Here is a 13,517-nt window from a genome sequence, read left to right on the forward strand (position 1 = left end):
GAAGGCTGGAGGAAAGAAGGGTACTTTAAACCGCACCTCGAGGGTCCGTGGAGATGGTAAAGGCATTCCAGGGCAGGAGGAACAGCAAGTAGCAAAGCACAGAGCCCTTTTCTCTGTGGACGCTGCAGAGCCCAAGGAATGCAGAGGAGTGGAAAACAGCAGGGCGGTGGGAGGAGAGACGTGGGCGATGAGGCTGGAAAAGACGATGATGAAGGAGGCCTCTGCTAGCAGGGACAGGAGCGTCAGCCACAAAGTCAGGGTCAGACGTGAATATTTGGCTTCTGTTATAAATCTTTATTTTTTAAGACTTGAACACTTGCAGAATTAAGTACAAAAGCAATCAAAAATCATAATTATTTTCTAAAAACAGTTTTCCATTTGGGGCTTGTGACCCTCTTCAATAAAATCATTCTGAAGATTTAGAGGTTTCAACTTCAGATTTCTCAGAACAAAGACTCCTTTTGAGAGGGGCTACAGAAGTCCCCATGAACTTCCTGCTCCTTAAAACTAATGAACAAAACAAAACAACCTCCTAGAAGGCAAATATGACCCTTCTCAATACACAGCTTTCTCCACCCAAATTTGTAGTTTTCAGAGAAGACTGGGGAGGTAGGTACTGGGGAGCAAGTCATCTTGTGAAGAAGGCCCTGAAGCGAGGGCCGGAGCAGCGGGGACTTCCCACTGCACCTCTCCAGCTCTGATCAGCACACATTTGGGGGAGCGTTCACACTTGGAAAAGCTTCCAGGAAGTGGCTCTTCAGGAGTGACCAAGGCACACGTGGTCCATGGACAATTTTATCCTGTGAGAGGCAGGAAGAAACTTGGTGAACTATGTCGACTCTGAAGAAATGCAAACACAAAGCCACACTTGGCAGGCAGGACAGACCCGCCCAGCAGCTGCCACTAAGAGCACGGCCTCTGGACACCCCTGACAAATGGCTCTAGAGGAAAGCTGCAGGGAGCTCCCGGCAGAAGTGAAACTGCCCAGTTGCAGAAGAGGATGGCAGCCCCTTCTGCTTTCAGAATGACACCGACTTTTCAAGTGCCATTGCTGCATTACCTGTGAAGCGGATACGGTTTCTCGCAAAGGTTGACCAGCACGTACAGATGTCTCAGCGCGTACTCGTACTGGAAGAAAACCACCAAGATGGAATCAAACATCCTCATCTCACCACACAATCCGCTTTTGCAATTACAGAGGGAAGGCATCCTGGCCAGTGGCTCTTGCCACTGGGTCGTGGATCCTTTCCCAACCTTTAGATAATCTGGTGATATTTATGGACCATCCCCCAGGAAAGATCAAACACGTCAGGGTTCGCACACAGTGCAGAGGCTGGTGGGGCTTTGTGCTCCCAATCTGAGGGCAGGACTCCTGACAGGGAACTCCTAATGGCTCTGCTCCCTGCCCTGGCCTGGGATCTCCCCTGGAAGTCTGCCTTTTTGTTCTGGGAAACTCACTCTGGGAGGCAAACACCAGCGAGGGAGATGGATAGTGCTTGAAGGCCACAGTGGCTCACACCAGGGAATAGTGAAGCCGTGGGGATGTTTAACTTTAAAAAAACTTCAGGGGAACCCAAGAACTCTATGAGAACAAAGGAAGAGATCCACTGTGCATGACTCCAAAGGTCAAAAGACCAAGACTGGGCTGGGCGCAGTGGCTCACACTTGTAATCCCAGCACTTTGGAAGGCCAAGGCGGGTAGATCACCTGAGGTCAGAAGTTCGAGACCAGCCTGGCCAATATGGGAAACCCTGTCTCTACTAAAAATACAAAAATTAGCTGGGTGTGGTGGTGGGTGCCTGTAATCCCAGCTACTTGGGAGGCTGAGGCAGGAGAATTGCCTGAACCCGGGAGGCAGAGGTTGCAATGAGCCAAGATTGTGCCATTGCACTCCAGCCTGGGGGACAAGAGCGAGCAAGGGCAACAAGAGGATTGCGTGCATGAGCCACCATGCCCAGCCCCAATACAACTTTATTCACAAAAACAGGTTATGGGGGAGAAACAGACCTGTAGGCCAGTTTGCCAACCTTTCTCTAGGAGGATCAAAGCACCAAATGCTACTGACCTCTTCAGGTGCCTTCCAATTCTACATCTGCAGAAACTCAGTACCTTTCCTCCATGGGCCACATCTGACTTCAACTGTCTTGGGAAGAGGTCAGAACAGGCTCAGAGAGAGAAGATGTGTGTGGCTGGTGTGAGGGGTAGAGGTGAGGCCAGGGTTTGGCAGGGACAGCAGAAATGTGAAGAGAAGTAACTGTTCTTCACACTACAAGTGAGAACTGTCAACTATGGCTCTGGCAAACTCTCCCACCCACTGGGACAAGAGGAGTGATCTTGGGCCAAGATGTGGGGTCAGTGAATTTAGACAACCTTCTTCCTCTCTGAAGTGAGCCCATGTTCCTCAGCCTGGATGGAAACTTCCATAAGGCAGTAGATCCACTGTGGCTGCTGGGGGTGGGGGTGGGGGGGGGCAGTATAATTCAGCTTTTGGATTGCAGGTGCAGCGGAGCCCGGTGGCCGCTTACCATGGGGGAATGCCAGTTGAAGCAGTGTGCCCGGAAATGCAGCAGGGCCTCCGGGTAGCAGCCGTGCCCCGTGAGCGGGGCTCTCTCAGTCAGGAGCTGCTCCACCTCCGCCTCGGACGCCGCCAGCAAGGAGACGATCTTTCGCACTGACTTCTCAATGAGGTGCCTGGCCTGGGGAGAAACACGGCCTGTCAGAAGGAGCCTCCCTGAACTCAGTCTGTCCGGGCCCCAGGACGGGGAGAAGTGTGAGCGAAGGCCTCTCTCCACGCAGCCCTCAGCCTCCCACAGGTTAGGGCAGAGAACAACCAATGCCCACCGAGAAAGGCAAAAGAAGTGTGTGCCCACTCCTGCCACAGCTCGAAAGACCTGCCTCTCGGGGATCTTCTGGCAAACATTTGTATCTAAAACAACCTTTGCTGTGGAGAGAGGAGGCTGCAGAACCTGTGCCCCAAAGCAGACGACTGTGCTGTGAGGGTGCTGTGTGTTCACGGGCACCTCTGGCCATTCAGGAAACTATCCAACCGTCACACGGTGGGGCACAGAGGGGCTTTGTTTTCTTTCCAAATGATGAAAAACAGCATCATGAAGAGGAAAGCACTTCTGCAGTACCCTCACTCTGGCCAGGCACAGTGGCTCACACCTGTACTCCCAGCACTTTGGGAGGCTCAGGCAGGAGGTTCACTTGAGGCCAGGAGTTCCAGACCAGCCTGGGCAACACATCGAGACCCCACCTCTATTAAAAGTCATAATAAGGCCGGGTGCGGTGGCTCAAGTCTGTAACCCCAGCACTTTGGGAGGCTGAGGCGGGTGGATCACGAGGTCAAGAGATCGAGACCATCCTGGTCAACATGGTGAAACCCCGTCTCTACTAAAAATACAAAACATTAGCTGGGCATGGTGGCTAGTGCCTGTAATCCCAGCTACTGAGGAGGTTGAGGCAGGAGAATTGCCTGAACCCAGGAGGCGGAGGTTGTGGTGAGCTGAGATCGCGCCATTGCACTCCAGCCTGGGCAACAAGAGGGAAACTCCGTCTCAAAAAAAAAAAAAAAGTCATAATGATAATAATAATGATAATAATAATAATAATAAAACCCTTGGCCAGGCACAGTGGCACATGCCTGCTATCCCAGCACTTTGGGAGGCCGAGGCAGGCATATCACCTGAGGTCAGGAGTTCAAGACCAGCCACGGCCAACATGGTGAAACTCCGTCTCTACTAAAAATACAAAAATTAGCTGGATATGGTGGCAGGTGCCTGTAATCCCAGCTATTTGGGAGGTTGAGGCAGAAGAATCGCTTGAACCTGGGAGGCAGAGGTTGCAGTGAGCTGAAATCACGCCACTGCACTCCAGCCTGGGTGACAGTTAGACTCGGTCTCTAAATAAATAAATAAATAAATAAATCCCTCACTCTACAAGCAAGCTCTGTCCTACCCGCTCTCCAGCCAGGGTTTGTTTGCTTCATGTCTGAATTCCACAAAGACCCTCCGCCCACTCTGTGTTAGACCAGCAGCTCTCTAGGCGTGGTCCAGAACCACAGACTCCCAAGAGCTCTCAGGCTCTGGAGGGTCTTCCCTTCCTCAACTCTGTATCTTTGCAAGGCTGGATTTTCTTCTTATACTTCAGCCTAAAGAACAAAGCTCAACAGTGAAGGCAGACGCCAGTACAAGGGTGCGGCTGTCTTCTCGTATGCTGGACACGAGAGATCTGCACAGATGGAAAGCAATGCCACGCTTCTCACCAAAGTGGTTTTTGTTTTGGAAAATAATTATTTGTCTTAGAAAATATATTAAAGCAAAACGTGTTTAATATTGTTATTGGTAAATGAGTTAAATATTTCAAAATCTTAGTTTTAATTTTTTTCATAATAATGTTTGACTTTATATAAAAGTATAATTGTATAATAGTTACATAGTCTTGGAAATAGTTTTCAAATTTGCAGCAGATACCGAAGAAGTCCTATGTGATTTACAGTGTTTAAGCAAACACAAGAAAACTCTGGGCTGAGTGCAGTGGTTCACGCCTGTAATCCCAACACATTAGGAGGCTGAGGCAGGTGGATCACCTGAGGTCAGGAGTTCAAGACCAGCCTGGCCAACATGGTGAAACCCTTTCTCTATTCAAAATACAAAAAATTAACTGGGCATGGTGGCGGGCACCTCTAATTCCAACTACTTGATAGGCTGAGGCAGGAGAATCGCCTGAACCCAGGAGGTGGAGTTTGCAGTGAGCTTAGATCATGCCATTGCACTCCAGCCTGGGCAACAAGAGTAAAACTCCATCTCAAAAAAAACCCAAAAAACAACAAACCAAACTCTGGTTCAGTTTCTGTGAACTATGAAAAATGTCCTTTTATCTCATCTTAATTTATTGCAATAAATATCAATAGATATAACCCACCGTGAACAAAAGCTCTTTGGGATCAATAATTTAAAGAGTATAAAGAGGTCCAGCTGGTGCAGTGGCCTACTTCTATAATCCCAGCACTGTGGAGGGCCCAGGTGGGAGGATCACTTGAGCTTAGGAGCTTGAGACCAGCCTGGGCAACATAGCAAGACCCCAGCTCTATAAAAAAAATTAATAAATAAATAAAGACGCTCAAGACTAAACAGTTTAACACTGCTGTGCTATCTACTGTGTCTGACACCAACTAAAAATATGTCCTGGTTAATAAGGTTGTCATACACAGGGTTCTAATTTTGGGGATAACTAGATATATGCATTTAAAACAAACCTTACTGATTCTTTTAAAAAATCTTGCCTAGATGGGTAGATCACCTGAGGTCAGGAGTTCAAGACTAGCCTGACCAACAGGTCGAAACCCCATCTCTACTGAAAATACAAAAATTAGCCAGGCGTGGTGGTACACACCTATGGTCCCAGCTACTTGGGAGGCTGAGGCAGAAGAATTGCTTGAACCTGGGAGGCGGCAGTTACGGTGAGCCAAGATGGCGCCACTGCACTCCAGCCAGGACGACCCAGCAAGATTCCATCTCAAGAAAAGGAAAAAAAAAAATCTTGCCTAGAAACCTCAGGCTGTATTTCAGCATATCCATCACTGTGCTGTGCTGACAATGGGGACACGGGTTAGCACAGAGTCGGCTTTGTGGGACGGGACAGGCAACCCTCTGCCCAGCATTCCAGCAAGCGCACAGCTGTAATTTACATAGCAATTCTGCCAGCTCCAAACACACTGATGAGCTACTGAAAACAGACTCAGTGATTGCAAAGGACGGCATAAACATTTTAACAAGAATTTTAAGCATGACTATGTTTTTCTGAGAACAGCAGAAATTTTTGTGGATTTTTTTTTTTTTTTTTTTTTGAAGAGAAGGGGTTTTGCTAGGTTGCCAAAGCTGAACTCAGAATCCTGGACTCAAAGAATCCTCCTGCCTCAGCCCCTAACTACCTGCGACTAGAGACACATGCCACTGTACCTGGCTCTGGATTTTTAAAATAAATATGATTAGCTAATAACTCAATAAGCAATAAAGTAAAAATGTCCTCTAAGCAACAAGGTATAAATGAGGGAAACACACATGTGCATGGCTTCTTGGCAGGATACGTGGGAGACGGGCCCCCATTCCACTCCTCCCTTCTCCCAAGAGGTCAAGGTTAGTTTACTTATGAAGATGGGAGGCAACCATGACTCAGCCCACCCGCTTCTGTTACATAGAGGACAAAGGCTAGCTTCTGTTCCCACACACTTCCGTTCCCACAAAGGCATGGCAGGGAGAACTGTCAGGAGGCGGGGCCGTGCTCACGCATGCTGCCTGCCTAGGCTGGGGACAGCACCTAGGCACGGCTCCCTTCATCACTACTTACATCCAGATGCCGCTGGATCTCCTCCGTGAGCTGCCTGGACACCTCCAGATCATTGGTGCTCATCAGCTTCCTTTTCATGATCGTAAGGGGCACGTCAGGGCTGGGGGTGAGGTCAAGGTGTGTGACCGGAGGCAGGGAGATAGGAGAACTGGCTTTGTGTTTCATACCCTGAAACTGCATCACTTTCATGCTGGAGATCGTCTAGGGAGAGAGAGAGCAAGAGACAGGAGAGAGCGAGCTGGTTTGAGTGGGAAGAGCAGATGTGCCCAACATACCCCAAGTCCAGCCTCTCCATTCACTCCTCATGCTTTCAGGACCACAGGCCACAATCACAGCCTGAAAAGGCGTGGTCACCCCAGCAGTATGCCAGCAGTGCATGTTAGCCCCTGAAATCTACCAATGAGTGACTCAAAATGCCTGGCATCCTTTGCAGCATAACTGCTATTCCTTCATCAGACAGCTCTGGTCCAGGCTCTGCCTGACTGTGGATCAGCAGTGCCTTTCATATGTGAAAGAACAGCAGTTCTGCTGCAAAGGATTCCAGGCAAAGAATGTCACCTGCAAAGGATGCCACCTGCCCAGGTGGGCCACCTGTATGTGCTCACCCACCTGCACTCACCTGCAAGTCCCTAAGGACCAAGAGTGGGAAGGTATCTGCCCAGGTTAGAGCTGAAGTCTGGGTCCACTGGGAAGGACAGAGGTAAGGCCACAGAGAGGCCAGGCTAATGCCTGGCATCAAGATCTAGCAAATGGGCACAGCCGCCAGGCTCTATTTGGCTACAGCAGTCACTACAGACTGGCTCCCAATCAGAAGGGGAAATGCTGCAAGCGTTCTGTTCCTAAAGCAAGCAACAATAATCTAAAAACAGTTCTAAAATAAACAGTAACATACACACGAATATATACAACAACACAGAGTCTGGAGAAGATCCACCACACCTCCTCAACCAGATCAGCAATGGCCAATGCTGAGGATACTGTGAAGAGAATGGAAAGCACATGGCAGAGCCTCCCACGTGGCCAGGACTATGCCGCCACGGACCCTGCCTTCTCCGAGTCACCTTTCCCTGGCCTTCCCTCTGCACCAACTCTCTCCTATGCCCATGCCAAAGCCTGACCAGGTCATGGTGCCCTGGGTGCAGGTCTCGTGTCCCCTAGCCCACACTCTGATGAAGGGCTCAGGATGGCTGGCTTTACTGACTCCAAGTTCTTCTAGAAGGCCAATGCCTGAGCCCAAGGAAGAGATCTCGGCTGGCGAGCTCTCCATGGGGGTGAGCTGCTTGGGGAATGGTGTTTGGGCATATGAACAACTGGGAGGCCCCGCGCATCTGCTGCGGTATCTGCACATGCCCACAGCTAGCCCTAGCAGCTTCACTTAGGGCCCAAGCTTTCAGCAGTCACCTGTTGCAACACCATTTAACCACACAGGTCCCTTCTGGAGGAGGATGAAATGCCTCCAATCTATAGTGAAAGGGTAAAGGTAACAACCTGCAGCTTACAAAGAGGCAGGACCCCCGAGAATCCAAGGTGCAGGGGGCTGTGGGACAATCCACAGACCGTAAAGCGGCAGCTTTCGAGTCAGTAACCTCTTACTGCATCCTAGGCCTGTGCTTTGCATCCGTAACACACAGCCCTCTTTCATGCTCCTAGCTACCTTGTACACGTGGGTCCTGACCAATGAGGAAACAAATCCAGAGAAGTGAAAGAGCTTGCCTCGCAACTCTGTAAGTCTGAACCTAGCAAGGTCTGATTCCAAAGCCCGCAGGTCCCCAGGATGGAGTGGCAACGGGAGGCAGAGGCATCCTTGCCTCAACCATTCCTCACCCAGATCCCGTCTCTCTTTAGCAAGTGATCAATATTCCAGGCAAGTCCACCTAGGACACAAGAACAAAGGACAAGTGCGCGGGGCTCCCCGACTCACTTTGTTTCCGTACTGCATGACGTGGCTGGTGTTGGTGTGCGATTTTACCAGATGGTACTGCTTGTGCAGGGTCTCTTTCGTCAGATCTTCCTGCAAAAATGAAACCATTAAAGGCCTTAGACAATCAAAGTCTGACAGTTAAAACCCAGCTGAACAGCCAGCCCCCGAAGGGCTCACCACGTCGGAGTCCTCCATCCAGTTGACGCTGTACCAGTCCCCCAGGTACGTGGACCTCTTCTCATCGTAGTAACAGGCGTAGGACGACTCTCTGGGGTTGGCAGCAGTAGTTGCATAAACTATGAGGAATTAAAGATGATTTTTTTAGTCGTATTTCATTCCCCCCGTGGATTACTCTGGAAGCTTGAATCCTTCTTTCTCCCCTGGTGAAATCGAAGCATGCTACCTGCGATCAGTACAGGAGGGTAACTGTACCCAGCCCCATGCATTCGGTTACAATAACTCATCTAAAATTAAATGTGGAAGAGAAAGGAGCCAGCTGATAGATGCTTTTTGCAGCAATTGGCAAACAGGCATGCTTAGGACATCACATGCTGTTCTGGAAGAACACTGACATTTCCACAACACAGGAAACTTGAAGAATATGGGCTTAATTTGGTTTCCAGAGAGATCTGACATTTACTGAAGAAACATCTAGATTAACGTAACGTACACAAAAGCTACCACTTACTACCTCTCTATTATGGGCTCAGAATTGTGCTGGGCAAATGCTAGTGTTTAAAATATAAGTCTCCCAACAGACACGCCTATCTTTACCCGCACTTTACAGATGGGGATAACTGAGGGTCAAAGAGGGCCAGTCACCTGCTTGAGATCAGAGAGCAACCAACACATTGCAAAGGATAGAGACTGGTCCAAAGCCCATGTGGTTTTCGCTTCAGTAGTTTTACTGGAAGAGAACTATGAGGCTCACATACAGATTCTTTATTTCCTGACACCAATCCTTCAGGAGCAGAGGAAGCCCAGAGCTACCTGCAAGTACCTCCCTACTTCTAGGGCCCAGGCTGCCCTCAGCGGCCCCTGCTTGTGGAGAATGCTCATGTCAGCAGTATCCGAGCAACCTGCTCACCAGCCCAGCGCGAGGCCAGCACCCCAATCACCTACCGTTGATGTCATCAGGCAGGTGGTTCATCATGGACCCAGACTCACAGGCTTCAATGTAGAATACCATCTGTGAGGCAGACAGGGCAGGTGAGCTCATCCCAGCCAGGTATAGGCCTCTAGCCCTCCCACGGGAGCTCTGCCCACTCTCTCTACCCATTCCTAAGGGTCCCCCAGGCTTGCTTCTGGGAGACATTACTGCTGTAAAGAGGTGCTGCCAGAAGCTATGGAAGCTGCTGCCACACAAATTTATTCATTGCTAATGGAATAAAATCATGTATTAGCTGAAATAATGCAAAGAAAATGGAGCCATGTGATGCTAAGGAAAACGGTGTCACTATCTAATGCAGGAAAGAGTTTCAAAGACCAAAACAGCATGGCAGGCCGTCTTTCTGCATCACTGTCGCATTATCACCTAACCTATGTAAGGTTTTTTGGGTTTTTTTTTTTTTGGTTAAAACATAGTCTCACTATGTTGTCCAGGCTGGTCTTGAACTCCTGGCCTCAAGTGATCTTTCCACCTCAGCCTCCAAAAGTGCCAGGACTATAGGCATGAGACAACACACCCAGCCAAAAACTCTGGCCCTACAGTTTCCATAAAGGGTGCTATGGGGTGAGAAAGCCTCAAAGTGAGAATAAGACAGTGGTATTTTCCTCCCCAGCTGCCCAAAACTGAGGACAGTCCTAGGAATAGTCTGCAGAGTATGGGCCAAAGGCCAGCAGCAGCAGGATCACACGGAAACTCAGGAAGGCAAATTCTCAGGCCCCTCCCCAGACCTACTGGGCCAAACTCTGGGGGCGAGGCCAACACTCTGTTTTAACAAGCTCTCCAGTGATTCCAATCTAACAGCTAAAGCCGAAAGGCTCGTCCTGGGAAACCAGTGGCTGGAAGGATCTACTTTCTAGAAAACACAGCACCCACAGTTGGAAGACAGTCACAAGACTGTGAACTCTGCACCTACAGCTTCCCTCACACCCCTCCGCCAAGGGCAGAATTACCTTTCGGTACATTTTGTGTTTGTACATGTAATGGATGGTCTCATTCAGATCCTTTACCTGAAGCTGAAAGGTAAGAATATTGATTCAGACCAACACATCAAGAGAAACGATTTGCTGGATGGCCCACTACTAAAGTTCTGACAATGCTTCATAAATTCTTTTCTACCAATCTCTGGAAGCAATCATGGTGAGGAACACAATCCCAGAACGTCACCTCAAGTGTCTTATGCACACACTTAAAAAGGGGAAGAGGATGTACTTCTTCACCCACTACCTTGTCCAGAGCTTTTGCTCTATTCTCAGGTCTAATGCGAGACACCCAAGTCCGGAGACAGCTACCGACGCTGCGATATGAACAGAAATGTGGGGAAAATCATCTGGAAGAGACATCCCTGGACAGATTTCAAGCTGCTAAACCTATCCCCCACACCCAGTGCCACACATGCAAACCAACCTTGGCAGGACATTGGCAAATACACGCTATGGATTTAATCTCGACCCCTAGGCTTGCTTTTCTGTTCTGCTAGTTTGTCCTTAAAATGTTCGGAAAACTCACATCTTCACTGGGAAAAACCAGTATTCCAGTAGATCCATGGTCAGTGAAGTAAACGAACACATGATCCTGGGGGCCACTGCCAAGAAAGAATCAGAGGTCAATCATTTCCTTTTTCGATTTTTACTTCTATTTCTATGAAAAGCTGTCCTAATCAAAAAATTAAGAAGTTTGGGGAGTAGAGTTGCCCAACCAGATTTGAAGATGAGCACAAGGGCCTGGTGTCTGGCCTGTCCCCTCCGCTCCCCTCGGTGAGATTCTGAACCACAGTGTATATGCTAGGGCCTCCAAATTCTGAAGTATGGCTAGAAAGGAGGAGGGGCCTTTCCTGGGCAACGAGCAGACAGTCCTGGTGTGAGGTGGAGAGTGGGGTCCTTTGGCAATTGGGCCTCATCCCAGACAGCCACACTGTCCAACCAGATCTCCCCAAAATGAGCTCAATAGGGATCTGCAGCCTCCCCTTCTGGCCCACACCGTGTGGATGCCCACCTGCCTCCCTCACCAGGGCTTCCATCAGACAGCGCTACTTCGAGGTGGCAGGGATGTAGTAATTTAACATGAAGCCCATTTGCTTCATCCTACACAGATGTCCATTTCTGCACTAATTTTTGTTGTTGTTGTTGTTGCTGTGAGACAGAGTCTCACTTTGTCGCCTAGGCTGGAGTGCAGTGGCATGATCTCGGCTCACTGTAACCTCCGCCTCCCAGGTTCAAGCAATTCTCCTGCCTCAGCCTCCTGAGTAGCTGGGATTATAGGCGTGCACCACCACACCTGGCTAATTTTTTGTATCTTTAGTAGAGACAGTGTTTCACCATGTTGGCCAGGCTGGTCTTGAACTCCTGACCTCATGATCTACCTCCCTCAGCCTCCCAAAAGGTTTTGTTTTTCTTGAGACAGAGTCTCACTCTGTTGCCCAGGGTGGAGTGCAGTGGCACAATCTTGGCTCACTGCAACCTCCATGTCCCAGATTTAAGCAATTCTCCTGCCTCAGCCACCAGAGTAGCTGGGACTACAGGCACGCACCACCATGCCTGGCTAATTTTTGTAATTTTAGAAGACACAGGGTCTCACCATATTGGCCAGGCTGGTCTCCAACTCCTGACCTCAAGTGATCCACCTGCCTTGGCCTCCCAAAGTGCAGGGATTACAGGGGTGAGCCACCATGCCCAGCCTCTGCACTAATTCACACGAGCTTACTTGTGCCCAGGTTTCCCTACCAGCTTAAAAGAAATATGCCACTAGAGTCTCCAGTATCACATAAAAATAACACATAAAGAATTACTAAAAACAAGACATCTTTAGCCCACAGCCAGCAGGGTAAGCCCTGGGGTTCGTGCTCCCCAGTAGGAAGGTCAACTCTGCACTTAACGAATGTGCCTCCCCTGCTGGGCCGATCTGTGATCAGAGCACAGGGCTGGTGGCCCTGCAATCTGACCACAGGGATTCACTTGTCTCAGGGGCTCCGCTGGTAGTGGGACATACCTGCAGTAAGGTCCACAGACAACAAGGAATGAGGGGTTTAAGTGATAGGAACATTTTATTAATAATGAGGGGCCCTGGATCATAAGGTGAATTCTGTGCAGAAATGGCCTGCCAAGAAAAGCCACTGAAACACCTAAGCACCTGTCCCAAGTCAGAACCAAACTCTCCACTCGTACCTTCTCACAGGTAAACAGGCTAGGAGCACAGAGCACCAGCTGTTTAAATTCTCTATACTGGGTCCCACACCATTGAGAGAAGTGTAGTATCCGTAAACAGACGTTACCTCTTCAGGACTTTCCCGGATCCTACGCCCTTCACTGCTTCTGCATCGCCTCTCAACACGGCAAGGAAATTTTGTGGGGTGACATCCTACAAGGAATTAGGAACCACGATCAGATGAAGCTGTCACTCCAACCCAGAGAGTTGGCTGAGTCTGCAGCCGACACTCGCCACCAGCCCACACATTCCACACATTCCAAGGCTCATGGCTCTTAGGCTTAAGAGCAAAAACTTTCAGCCGGGCACAGTGGCTCACACCTATAATCCCAGCACTTTGGGAAGCCAAGGTGGGAGGATCACTTGAGGTCAGGAGTTGGAGACCAGCCTGACCAACATGGTAAAACCCTGTCTCTACTAAAAATACAAAAAATTAGCTGGGCTTGCTGTCACATGCCTGTAACCCCAGCTGCTTCAGAGGCTAAGGCAGAAGAATTGTTTGAACCCAGGAGGTGGAGGTTGCCCTGAGCTAAGATGGCGCCACTGTACTCCAGCCTGGGCAACAGAGCAAGACTCTGTCTCAAAAAAACAAACAAAAACTATATAGAAACAATTTCATTAAATAAGATCATCTTTTTGACCTGTATGATACGTTAAATTTAATTGTATTTGACTTTAAAAGAAAAATAAAATAAAATGAAACTGAAAGCATCGTTAAACATCCGATACACGTTTCTTTATCAAAAGGATAACTAATTCCTGAAAGATCCGACATTTAAAACAGACGATGAAAAGCAGGCGAATGAAGTCATTACAGCGATTTTAAAAATGTGTCAATTTAACGGCCGGGCGCGGTGGCTCACGCCTGTAATCCCAGCA

The 13,517-nt window shown here is 49.1% G+C and overlaps 1 protein-coding gene across 1 annotated transcript in view; it reads right to left on the reverse strand.

Annotated features, from left to right (window-relative positions):
• Positions 1 to 273: 273 nt before the first annotated feature.
• Positions 274 to 13,517, reverse strand: part of LGMN (legumain) — a 40,430-nt gene continuing 27,186 nt past the window's right edge. Inside the window, exons 5-14 of the mRNA XM_037745168.1 lie at positions 12,706 to 12,791; positions 10,944 to 11,019; positions 10,388 to 10,450; positions 9,392 to 9,458; positions 8,447 to 8,565; positions 8,270 to 8,359; positions 6,349 to 6,549; positions 2,526 to 2,696; positions 1,061 to 1,128; positions 274 to 800 (exon numbers count right to left, since the gene is read on the reverse strand). Of these exons, the coding sequence (XP_037601096.1) occupies positions 758 to 800; positions 1,061 to 1,128; positions 2,526 to 2,696; positions 6,349 to 6,549; positions 8,270 to 8,359; positions 8,447 to 8,565; positions 9,392 to 9,458; positions 10,388 to 10,450; positions 10,944 to 11,019; positions 12,706 to 12,791 (984 nt within the window). The 3' untranslated portion in view covers positions 274 to 757. The remainder of the gene's footprint in view (positions 801 to 1,060; positions 1,129 to 2,525; positions 2,697 to 6,348; positions 6,550 to 8,269; positions 8,360 to 8,446; positions 8,566 to 9,391; positions 9,459 to 10,387; positions 10,451 to 10,943; positions 11,020 to 12,705; positions 12,792 to 13,517) is intronic.

This window comes from Cebus imitator, unplaced genomic scaffold (assembly GCF_001604975.1).
Source record: "Cebus imitator isolate Cc_AM_T3 unplaced genomic scaffold, Cebus_imitator-1.0 Scaffold193, whole genome shotgun sequence".
Lineage (NCBI taxonomy): Eukaryota > Metazoa > Chordata > Mammalia > Primates > Cebidae > Cebus > Cebus imitator.